The sequence below is a fragment of the Typopeltis vanoorti genome, chromosome 6 (genome assembly GCF_054136105.1).
Source record: "Typopeltis vanoorti isolate ZY-2024b chromosome 6, IOZ_Tvanoo_1.0, whole genome shotgun sequence".
Classification (NCBI taxonomy): Eukaryota; Metazoa; Arthropoda; class Arachnida; order Uropygi; family Thelyphonidae; genus Typopeltis; species Typopeltis vanoorti.
In genome coordinates this window covers 45,865,661-45,878,126 of record NC_143554.1, presented here as the reverse complement: position 1 = coordinate 45,878,126, position 12,466 = coordinate 45,865,661, and the positions used below count along the sequence as shown (strand labels likewise).

General features: G+C 33.8%; 1 protein-coding gene across 3 annotated transcripts in view; it reads right to left on the bottom strand.

Moving 5' to 3' along the window:
• Nucleotides 1-2,464: 2,464 nt before the first annotated feature.
• LOC150105427 (ADP-ribosylation factor-like protein 6-interacting protein 6) overlaps nucleotides 2,465-12,466 on the bottom strand; it is a 47,872-nt gene continuing 37,870 nt past the window's right edge. For all 3 annotated transcript variants that reach the window (XM_090394803.1, XM_090394805.1, XM_090394804.1), the window contains one exon: nucleotides 2,465-3,058. In XM_090394803.1, coding sequence (XP_090250929.1) covers nucleotides 2,968-3,058 — 91 coding nt within the window. In that variant the 3' untranslated portion in view covers nucleotides 2,465-2,967. The remainder of the gene's footprint in view (nucleotides 3,059-12,466) is intronic.

The window sequence follows — 12,466 nt, the reverse complement described above, 5'->3', positions numbered from 1 at the left end:
CACCCACAACAGATTCTGGCAGCTTATTCCACTCATTTACCACTCTAAAAGTAAAGAACCCAGCTCTAACACCCCTGCTAACCACACTCTTGCCCAGTTTCCATAGGTGTCCCCTAGTTCTCCTGCCACCAGTCCTGATCTCAAAAATATCCTCTGAATTAATCCTATAGAATCCCTTTAGCAATTTGAATGTCTCAATCATATCTCTCCTCCTCTGCCAACAATTTACTTTCAACTAGTTTCTGCAACCCACAAATCTTCAACCTGTTCTCATATGGTTCATTCCATAGACCTGTTATCTTAGTCACTCGCCTCTGGATCCTCTCCACCTCCTCCCCATCAAGAAGGAACCGAGGTGACCAAATCTGGGCACAGTAGTCGAGATGAGGTCTTATGAAGGCTCGGTACAGAGGTACAATAACTTGCTTGTCTCTGCCCGTCAAGGTATTTTTCAACAACCAAGTGAGTTGATGAGCTGATTTAGCTACTTTTGCAATGTGCCCCCTAAACTTCATCTCCCTATCCACCAACACTCCCAAGTCCCTGGCCTCATCATTCTCTTGGAGTACAGTTCCACCAATGTGGTATACTGCTACTAATCTTTTCACCCCAAAATGCATAACCTTACATTTTGTCACATTAAATTGACATCCATTCTCCTTAGCCCAGAACTCCAATCTATCTAAGTCATCCTGCAAGACTTTGACATCTTCTGCATTCACTATTGCCCTACCCAACTTTGCATCATCAGCGAACAAATGAATTGTTCCACTTAGATCCTTCCCTATATCGTTAATGAACAGATTAAACAGCAGCGGTCCAAGTACAGAACCCTGCGGCACACCACTAGTCACAGGCTGTCTTTTGGACTCTACTCCTGAATAAACTACTCTTTGATATCTCTCCATCAACCACAGTTCAAGCAAGCATTATCAAATGCCTTTGATAATGCTTGCTTGAACCAGAAAAATGTCTTGTAAATAATTAAATATTAAATTTTACATAGTTTATGTGAGTTTCTTCCATAACATGTTAGAAACATGTTTTTGATCTATAAATTTCTAGAGAAATCCTTCTATTTCTTTTACAAACCAGGATAACAAGCTATTAAACAAATTAATATTCTTGCATTTCAACACTGTATCAAAAGGCAACTATCACAAACTAGTTTGCCATTCCTGCCCTATCATTTTCTCATATATCCTCAAAAATTATACCATCTATTATGACACTCTGAAATAAAGTGTAATAATCTGATATTACTAGTTAATCATGCCATATATATTATTAATCATGCTGACAATATTCTTCTAAATAGGTCTAATGTTTGTCAGGTTCTAATCTGGAAAAAGAAAAAAAAAAAAAAAAAACACCTCAACCTATTTTTACATAAATCTTGGTCTTCTGAGTCTCTTTTCTGCCATGTTTGATTGAATATTAAATATGTTTGCATAATCTCTCATTCTATTTAAGTGAGACTTTAGATTAACTGTTTATGTATTGTCGTCTTCATTTTTATCGTGGTTCTGCTACTGATGCCTTGTGTTCAATTCCTCTAATATCCTTACTAAGATATATATGGCCTGTAATCTTTGCCAAATGTTTTATTTTTAAGCCAATTTTTAGATCTTTATTAACTTCGGTGCCAACTTTATATTTTTTTATTTATTTCTATACTGACCTTTTATTAAAAATTGTGCCTAAATACTTTTTAACAAATTCTATTCTTTGGGCTCAATACTGAGAATGAATGCAGTTGATGTTTTCCTGCCTATTTTCAAAATGTTTGTCTTTTTAATGACAATTTTCATACCAAATCTGTCAAAAACCATTTGGCCAAGGACTCCTGAGACTTGCAGCAGATTATTATTATTATTATTATTATGTAATACTTCCAGGGAGTCCAAAGACTCATCGAGGGAGGGTATCTGCTCTACAACTCTCCGTCTCCATCAACTACCTTTATCATCCACACCAACGCCATCTACCACCAACCACCACTAGTACTTTCACAGACTTAAGAGAATAACTTCACCTGCTTGAAAAATTGAGCTTAGTATCTCCAATGATGATATCAAGTTTATCAGTTTCTTTCATAATGTAATCATATAAATTATAAATAACAGAGATATGTACTATATAGAGGAATTGCCTTTTATCTCTGATTTAATATGAAAACCATATTCTTGTGCATCCTTCATTTCTGACTACTGAATTTAATTTGTAGATTATAAAAAATTAAGTTATGGGCAATGGAAATATCACACGTAAACTATGTTTGAAAACTATGCAGTTTTCAAACAACCTTTGTGAATTCAAATATAAGAACTTTAACAAAGGCAAGAAATTACTACCCTGACTTAAATTACAAGTAATGTGATTTATAAATAATGAGCTAATAAATACATAAGTCATTTATAAAAAATGAAGAAAAATGCAGTACATCTAAATATAATTTGCAATATTATTGGAAAAAACAGAATGCATAAATGCTTTATAATAGTCTGTAAATTAAAATTTCAGAGTAATACATTACTTCTGTTTATCATTAAACAGCCATGAATGCATTAAAAAAAAACTTAAATCTATTGAGGAATTTCATTTATTTAACTAATGTCTGATTTCCATACAGAATCAAACAACCTTAAAGAACTATGTCATCTTATTTTGCATTTCATTTAGGCAATTTGTTATGTATTGGGCTATACATAACAAGTTGCCATTTTGTATCCAAAAAATAACTTTTGCCCATCCATATAAAAATGTCATGCATAATATAATATAATATCTATTTAAAAAAAAAATATGTACACATGAATGTCATGTTCATCACATTCACTAAACAAAGAAATCAGTATTACACTGTCTACTATAAATAAATATAAAATAAGAAATGACTTTACTTGATCTTTGATATTGAGCAAAATGAACACTATACTAAAATAAAACTTCTTTCAGCATGATTTTTCACAACAACCAGAGAGCCATGAAAGAACATAGAATTCCATTTATTACAGCTAACGCATATCCTGTATGAAAAGTGTGCCCAGACTGTGATCTAGGAAGAATAATTTACATTTAATAGTGCAGATAATCAGAGAAAAGATTTATATTATTTTAAACAGAACTGTGGCTACTAACAATTTCTACATTAAAAGTTGAAAAAAGTACATTTAATATGCAAATCAAATTCATATTATATATACACTCGAGTCTCTTTTTATGCAGATTTGAATTTATGCGGTGCATGACTTCAAAACTTATGTATAGTATGCCAACAGATACAAGACCTTTCGACACTTCTGCGCATGTCAAACAAAAGGGGAATCCAGCGTTTCCCAAACTTTTCCTATGATGGAACACTTCACAAATCCTGAAATTTTCATGGAACACCTTGGTTATTTTGTAATGTATTACTTAATAATTAATTATTAATCGATCATTGATTAATTAAACATCAATTAAACAAACATCGTTAAATTAATTTGTGCTGATTTTCATTGACATATCTCATTCTGATCACAAAAATTTATAATATTATAAGTACTTACGAGTGAATGCAGACTTTTTCTCCTGTCTGCTGATAGTTTTCCCCTCCTATCTGTTGCGTTACAAACACCTTCAATAAGAGATTTCTTAATGCCAAAAATAAACAAAGTCCCTTGTCTCTTATTCATATTAAAATTTAAATCTGTAGGCCTATTACTTTTAAAAAATCACAGCACTACGGTTTCGAAACAAGCACTTTCACCCTACAATACGAACTTGTGAAGAAAGTATTCAGTATTACTAGATCTGAGAACCGGATACAGACTATCTTGATCTTTAATTTCAGTGAAAAATTTTCTTTATACTTCCTTGCTGATTGGACACTAAAATTTGCAACACAGATGTTATTTCGTTCAGTTTTGAGAACAGAGGATATGCCACCCATTGTTATAATCCTCTTGCAGGCAATTTTTATGACCAGTCATAAACAGCGGTATTCCCTTTCTCAAATGTTGAAAGGTTTCGATGTGTGAAAATTAACGATAATTCATGAATACTTCCACGTTTAAAGATACACGGCTTGGTAACTAACATTTGCTACACAGACGTTATTTAGACGTTCTGGGTCTGAGCTTTTTGACATATTCACGAATGTTATTCTCCTCAGAATATTTCCACTATAACATATTTATTCATGAAAAATGCTTAGAAAACTAAAATGACAAATTCCAGGAGAACTTCTTGCAGAACACTTATTCACCTTCCGCAGAACACAGTTTTTGAAAAACCCTGGGGGTAATCAATCCATATTGTGGGATGAGTTGTTTATTATTACACGGCAGAAAATTAACTTCTCTTTTATGATCATTGTAGTTTTTAAAGTGGTAACTATTTTATTTGTATAACAGTTGGAAAATTTTACCTATACAGCACATGATTTCGTGTGTTGTTGACCAATTTGTTCATCGAGTAAGTGTTTGTCTTTTTATTATTGAAAGTCTAAATTTTGCTAATTGTTATTTTAAAGATTTAATTTGGCCCAATGGAGAAAAAAAACACCAAAGAAAGGCAATTTCTTTGAAAATGAAAATTACAATTTTAGATCGCTTAGCAAAAGGGGAGGGATCTACGGCGATTGGTAAACATTTTAATTTAGGAGAATCTACTATGAGGGCAATTAAAAAGAATGAAGTCGCAATAAGAAAATCTGTCATTTCTGGCACAAAACTAAGTGCCAAATTATCATCGTACTCAAGAGATGCTTTATTAGAATACACGGGACGAGCGCTCGTAATTTGGATTGAAGAATTAACTCAAAGAAGAATTCCTATAAGTGGTTATTTAATTAAAAAAAAGCTCTTCAGTTTTATGAACAGATGAAGCAATTAGAGCAGTCTACTTCTGCTTCCCAGGCTGATAAACAATTTTCGGCTAGCAAAGGATGGTTAACCAGGTTTTTAAAAAGGAATGCACTTCATAACATGAAGATTACAGGCGAGGCTGCAGCAGCAGATGAAGCAGCCGCCAAACATTTTCAACAGAAGTTAGCCAAAATTATTGAAGATGGTAGATATTATCCTGATCAAGTGTTTAACGCTGACGAAACAGGATCGTTTTGGAAGAAAATGCCTAGTCGAACTTGCATCGCAAAGTCTGAGAAAAAAAGCAAGTGGGTTTAAAGCAAGCAAAGATCGCGTAACGTTATTACTTTGTAGCAATGCATCAGGAGACTGAATGTTGAAACCCCCTCCTAGTAAATCGATTTCTAAGACCACATGCTCTAAAAGGCAAAGATCTAAAACAGCAAACATTTTCAAGAGAAGTTAGCCAAAATTATTGAAGATAGTAGATATTGTCCAGATCAAGTGTTTAACGCTGACGAAACAAGATTGTTTTGGAAGAAAATGCCTAGTTGAACTTGCATCGCAAAGTCTGAGATAAAAGCAAGTGGGTTTAAAGCAAACAAAGATCGAGTAATGTTATTACTTTGTAGCAATGCATCAGGAGATTAAATGTTGAAACTCCCTCCTACTAAATCGATTTCTAAGACCACGTGCTCTAAAAGGCAAAGATCTAAAACAGCTACCAGTACATTGGATGGCTAATACAAAGGCCTGGGTAACAACTGCTGTATTTACTGAATGGTTCAATAATTGCTTTGTACCAGAAGTGGAAACATATATGAAGCAAAAGCTCTCAATTTTATAAAGTTTTATTAATTGTTGACAATGCCCCAAATCATCTGCATTTAGAACATCCAAACGTGCAGGTAGTGTTTTTCCCACCCAATACAACAAGCCAAACTTCAAGCAAAAGAAAAAGGTCAAACAGTTAAAATTATCCAAATATATGCACTAGATAGTAACCATTCAGAGGAAGAAATAGAAAATTTCTATGAAGAACTACATCAGGAAATAGATAATTCCAAAAATAGAGAACTCATGATAGTGATGGGAGATTTTAATGCTAAAATAGAACAGTTCACAGCAGACAAAAAAGATGTGATGGAGAAATTTGGATATGGAGAGCTTAACAACAGAGGAGAACAATTACTCCACTTCTGTAAAGCAAACAATCTAATGATTACAAACATATTGTTCTATCAATGCCCTAATAATAAATATACATGGACATCCCAAGATGGTAATATAAAGAACTGCATAGACTATATCATCATAAACAATGGAAAAGATCAGTAAATAATGCACAAACATTAAGAAGCTTTGATTTTGACACTGACCACGAAATATTAACTGCCAAAGTAAAGATAAAATTCAACAGGAAAAACAATATCAGAAAAGAAGAAAACATCAACCTATCAAAACTAAAAGATAGCTCAAGCAGAAGTCGATTTTCAGAACAGATGTGCTTGAAATTAAAACCCTCCATCTTTCAGAACAGCAGATGTATTGACATTGAGGTTCTGTAATAGACTATTTACCTCTACTTCATTCATCATAATTCCAGTATAAGCTGTTGGTTCTCCAATTTCTGCAATGTCACCACCTGGATGATATACTCAACTTGTTTAGCTTGTTTATCAACCAAAGGTTGATAAACAAGCTAAACGAAACCTGTAAAACATATGACATGACAATAAATATACAAAAGACAAAAGTGATGAAAACAGAGAGGAACAGAACTACCATCTCAGCCACTCTAAATGGAGAACAAATCAAACAAGTAGATAACTTGGATCAAAACTAACAGAAACAATAGTTGAACTCAAAACAATCAAACACAGAATAGCGATAGGATGGGAGAATTACAGAAAATCTGGAAAACAAGATATCTAAGCAAGCCAAAATCAAATTATATGAAGCAATAATTATACCAACAGTCATCTATGGAGCAGAAGCGTAGACAGTTAAGAAAAGAGAGGGGAAAAAACTGCTGACATTTGAAATGAAATGCTTAAGAAAAATAAATAGAACAAGTTGGATAGAAAAGAAAACAAACAGCACAGTCAGACAAGAATTATTGTATAAAAAGACAATAATAGAAAAAATAGAAAACAACAACTGAGATGGTTTGGCCACACTGTATGCATGGATGCAGATAGACTTCCTAACATCCTATTCAATACTTTTCCAACTGAAAAAAGAAGACTTGGAAGACCAAGAATTACCTAGCTGAAATTAATAAAGAACATCTCGGGATGCAAAACATATATGGAACTTATTAGAACAGCAAGGAATAGAGAAGAGTAGAAGAGCCTGCTCAAGAGAAGACTCAACCCGTCTTAGACGGAAGAGAAGAAGAATGCAACAAGCATTATTCAGCCATTAGATCAAGGCATAATTGCTACTTTTAAAAAATATTACATTAAGCACACTTTTCAATTTATATTGGATAAACTAGAAAATCAATCATTAACAGTAATTGTCGTTAAAAAAATTTCTATTTTGGACTGCTTAAATCATGTTGCATCTGCTATCGCTGAAATAAGACCAAAAACTTTAAATGCCTGCTGGAAAGCAGCTTGATCTGGATGTGTTGTAAACAGTGCAACCATGCAAACATCTACATTATCAGCTAAAATCATTACTTTGGCACATGAAATTGGTGGAGAAGGTTTTGATACATTTAGCTAGAATGATGTAGATGAATTGCTTGTGGATAATGCTTTGAGTGATGATGTTATTAACATCATCAATCAAAGGATATTGATTAACTTTAGATGTTATCGAAGATCCAGAAAACGATAGTGAAGCGGAAGAAAAACCTGTCCCCCTCACTGCAAATATAATTCGAGAAGGTCCTGAACTGTGCAATAAATTGGAAAATCATTTTCTTGTTAATGACACAAATTCTGAATGAGCCTTTAAATTCCAACGTGAGCTGAAGAACTGTATGTCTGGATATCGCGAGCTGTATAAAAAATTAGTGAAATCATCATCGCAAAGTTTAATCACTGATTACATTATCAGAAGAAAAAATACCATAAAGAACTATAAGCACAGAATGACGGTGAAGCTAATTCTGTTTTTGAAGAACCATTGCCTTTACCATACAGATCTGATGCACAGACTTCTGGTGATGAAAGTGATTTTGCACCAGTTCGCAAACGTTGCCGAATACTGTCTAATAGTGATGATAATTCTGATGACAAAATGTAAAAAAAAAAAAAAAAAAATGTTACTTTTCAATAAAATTAAATGAATAAAGCTTTAAAACAAACTTAGACATTCTTATTTTCCTGAATTTTCATCAACTTTTTTCATGTGATTTTAGGTTTATTTTAATTCATTGCTTCGGTTTTATGCTGTTTTAGAAAATTATGAAACGTATCCCTAATTTTTCAACTTAAGTTAGGCCTTTTTTTGTGCGGTTTTCTGTGGAACGTATCTACCGCATAAAAAGAGACTGTATTTGTTTTCATCTTAAGCTAATACAATAATATCGTTATACATTACTATATGGAAATAAAATCTGTGGATTAATGCAAGTGGTCATGAAAAGTATTTTATATCTGTTATATTTCATTCATTTCAGGAAATCAAGCATTTATTTATTAGTATTAAAACATTGAGATGATTGTTGTCTTTTTATCTTTATAATGAAGAGGAGCAGCACTAAGTTTACAAAAAATATTAAAGCCTTATTAAATTTCCTACGACCTATAAGAAAGTAACACATTTTATTCTTCGAGAAAATAATCATGCAATCATGCCAAATAGCTACATTCTGCCAATTACAAATCTCAGTTATTATTCTCACTTTTTTCTAGATTAATACAGTGATCTCTTAATTATCCAATGCTCAAATGAACTGATATACCATGTAATACCTTCAGTTTCCAACCCTTCTGTTATCTGACTGGAAAATTGTTCTCCCTCTTTTGTTGGATAATTAAGAGATTACATCATCATGATTAAGAGATTATTGTATTTGTATATTAAAGTCCACAGCTTGCATCTGAAAGCTGCTCGACTTAATACTTTCTAAAAAAAATTTTCATATTTTTCTTATCAATATGATATGTCTTCTATTAAATCCCATTTTGCCTGAATTAGCATGAACATATAAGTATCGCCAATAACATAGGCAATGAGATTTTATTTCTTATGTCTTCTCTCCATATGACTTTGTTTACATCTTTATGATGTTGGAAGATGGTACTGGTAATGACCAGTCCATGTCCTAAAAAGAAATCCAGCAGGTACTTACCATTATTATTATCTTTGCTCTTTTCTCCAAATTTTCCCAAAATATTTGAATCTGATAGTAATAATCAAATTCAAGTATTTGTTCCCCATGAAATGAATAAAATATAATAGATATAAAATACTTTTCATGACTATTTGCATTATGGCCTTCCTCAATGAGTCCATGACTCGTTGAGGGAGGCCATACATCACCCACACCAGTTGTCATACCTTCTCTTAAACAAATATGCACTAAATACACTTACCACTTCAGGAAGAAAACTGTTCTAACTCAATGTCTACTCTGCAGAAAAAAAATCTAACATTTACCCCAACTCCACCTTTTTTTCCTTCTTATTTTTTAAACCACGCACACACTTCTTTGGATGTCCACTTGTCCTCTCCCCTATAACGAAAAGTTTCATCAACCAGAATTTAGCAATTCTGCCTTCACTTCTTCTTTAGAATTTTCTATGGGACCAAAGGTACAATTAAGTTGTGTCCAATTCCCCAGTTTGATGTTTGTCCACAACGCTACTTGAACTTCCTATCATTCAAGTTGTTTCGTGTTCAATACTATGTCTTCTTCTTCCTTTCACTGATCCCTATTACCTAATATAGCATTTTATAGTTATGATTTAGCACAATCTCATTTATTCTGCTCTTCTTCATTTCTATAACACCAATCATATCAATACGATACCTCAAAACTTTGCTGTCATTGATACTTCTTGGTTGATGGCACCTAACTTCAAATTCTGCTGACAGTGAATTTCCAGTTGTTGACTTTTCATTTGTTTCCCTGAGTAAAAAACAGTGTGTGTGTGGGGGGGGGGGGGGTATGCTCTTTTGGTTTATGCCAATACAGAATACAATTTATTCTGTTAAATCTTAAACAACTAGCCCATCCTCATTCGTTCAGCATTCATATGAATACATACTACTAATGGATGCATCATAAGTGAGAAAAAAACAGGAATTTAACTCAGAAGGTTCAATTAAGTCAGATGCTGCAATAATTGGTTCTCTGCATTCCATCATAAGACTATGTGGAAGTCTCCTCCCAGTTATTTAGTTATAACTAAATCACTATCCCAGTTATGACCCAGTGTTATTTTCATTGACCAGGAAAATCTGACAATGCCACAATGTCAACAGGTAACTGTGTAGTGCATCCAATCATCAAGTAAGAAAATAGTGAATTTAGTTCAAATAAACAATAAAAGAATAAAACAAATATTCTAATTGTTTTCATTTCCCAAAAGGAATAGATAACACTCTTTTAGGCACAATATTTGGAAATTGGTTGGATCTCCACACTTTAATAACTGTAGCAGTTGAGTGTTGCAATGATGAAGAGTGGAGACATCTTTAAGACGAAAGGTGATAGGTGAGTTAGGACAAACAACTGTGTTGTCTGATGCATTCTCATGTTGAGGAGTATTGCCATATTGAAAAAAAAGTATTCTTAATCTTAATTAGTGTTACTGCATAACCTAGGGTCAATTTTCCTGAGTTGTGATGTTAAAAACTATTTCATGAAGTAGAAAAACCCTACTTACCCATGTGCCAAAGATCAATAACAACTCTTTTCAACCATTACCTAACATCACATAAAAACAAGATAAACTAAGTAAGTCATTAAGCTACTGATATTGCACAGGCTGGGATTTCAATCAATAATCCTTGGAGAAAAAAATTAGTCGTCACTGACCACAAGATAGAACGGTGAAGTAATTATGGAAACAATTGCAACTGTAACAGAAAAGAAAAAGAGGCAATGTTATAACAACATGACACTCTTTATGAATAGAAATGAATAAAGTGATCCCTTCATTCATTTTCCCATTTGTCTAGTTTATTCAAACCCTCTTGCAGGGCTACCACATCTGCACTATTAATAATAACCCTTCCCAGCTTCACATCATCTGCAAACAACTGAATATCCCCCTGCAATCCATTGACAATGCCACTGATATAAATGTTAAACAACACAGGTCCCAGTTCTGAGCCCTGTGGGACCCCACTTGTAACCTTCTGCCTCCTTGATACTGCCCCCCCCCCATACACAACTCTCTAATATCTATCAGACAGTCAATCCCAAATACTGCAACTTAGATATCAGCTTATCATGTGGTACCCTGTCAAATGCCTTTGTAAAATCAAAATGGCAGAATATGCCTTTCCGTCATCAACCGCTCTTGTCACGTTATTATAAAAGGCATTATTCATATTACTAAAACAAGAGCACCCCCCCTTAACAAATCCATGCTGACTTGCAGATAACATTACCCTCATATGCCCAATGCTATATATGATCGCTCATTAATTTCTCCAAAATCTTAACACTGGTGAAATACAAACTAGTCTATAGTTTGACATTTCCAGTCTGCAACCACCCTTAAGAAATGGCACTATCTTACCCTCCTTGGGTATCTTTCCATTGGCCACTTTCACTGAAAAGCCAGGTCAACAGAGCTGTCATTTCTTCAGCACCTTCTCTCAAAACCTATGGCAAAATTCCATCCAGTCCTGTTGCTTCATTGACATTTTGAACTTCTAAACCTTGATCTGCCCTATTTCTCTAATATTAAAACCTACTTCTCCAGGATAAAATATCCTAATAAAGTGTTCATTGAATAACTCCACTATATCCTTTGCATCAGTCACTCTATTCCCATTTTTATTCCACAATGTCATTCTTTCACAATCATTTCTCCTCCTACTGGCCACACAGCTAAAAAAAATTCCCTAGGATTTTCTTTGGATCTTAGCGCAAATCTCTTGTCATATTCCAGTTTTCTCTTCCTTACCATACTAGTCACTCTCCTGGCTTGAGTCTTATATTCTTCATGCATCTGCTCTCCATCCCCTCTTCTTATATCTCTTCCATAACCTCTTTTCCTACAGTTCCCATTTGCTATTGCTTGTCATCCACTTTACACCAAATTGTGTTCTCTTCTTTACTAGTGATATACAACTTGCTATTGCTGCTAATAAATATTCCTTCACAAGTTTCCAAGCAATTGGAAGGACAAGATGACATCTTGCCCTTCCAATTCCTCCCTCCATGGAACTTCCCCAAGTTAATATCTAAGCCTATTATAATCATCTACCTTATAATTCCACATACATTCCTTTCTCTTTGATACTCCTTCATGTTAAACCACATGGTCACTCTCACCAACTAGATGCCATCTCAGTTTTAATCAGATCTTCTGATGTTATGACCGAATCCAAAACTCTTGAACGTTATGTCCCTTCTACTACATGTTGTCCAAGACGTTTGTCCCTCAAAAATTCCAGAAATTTCATTCCCGTATTATTAC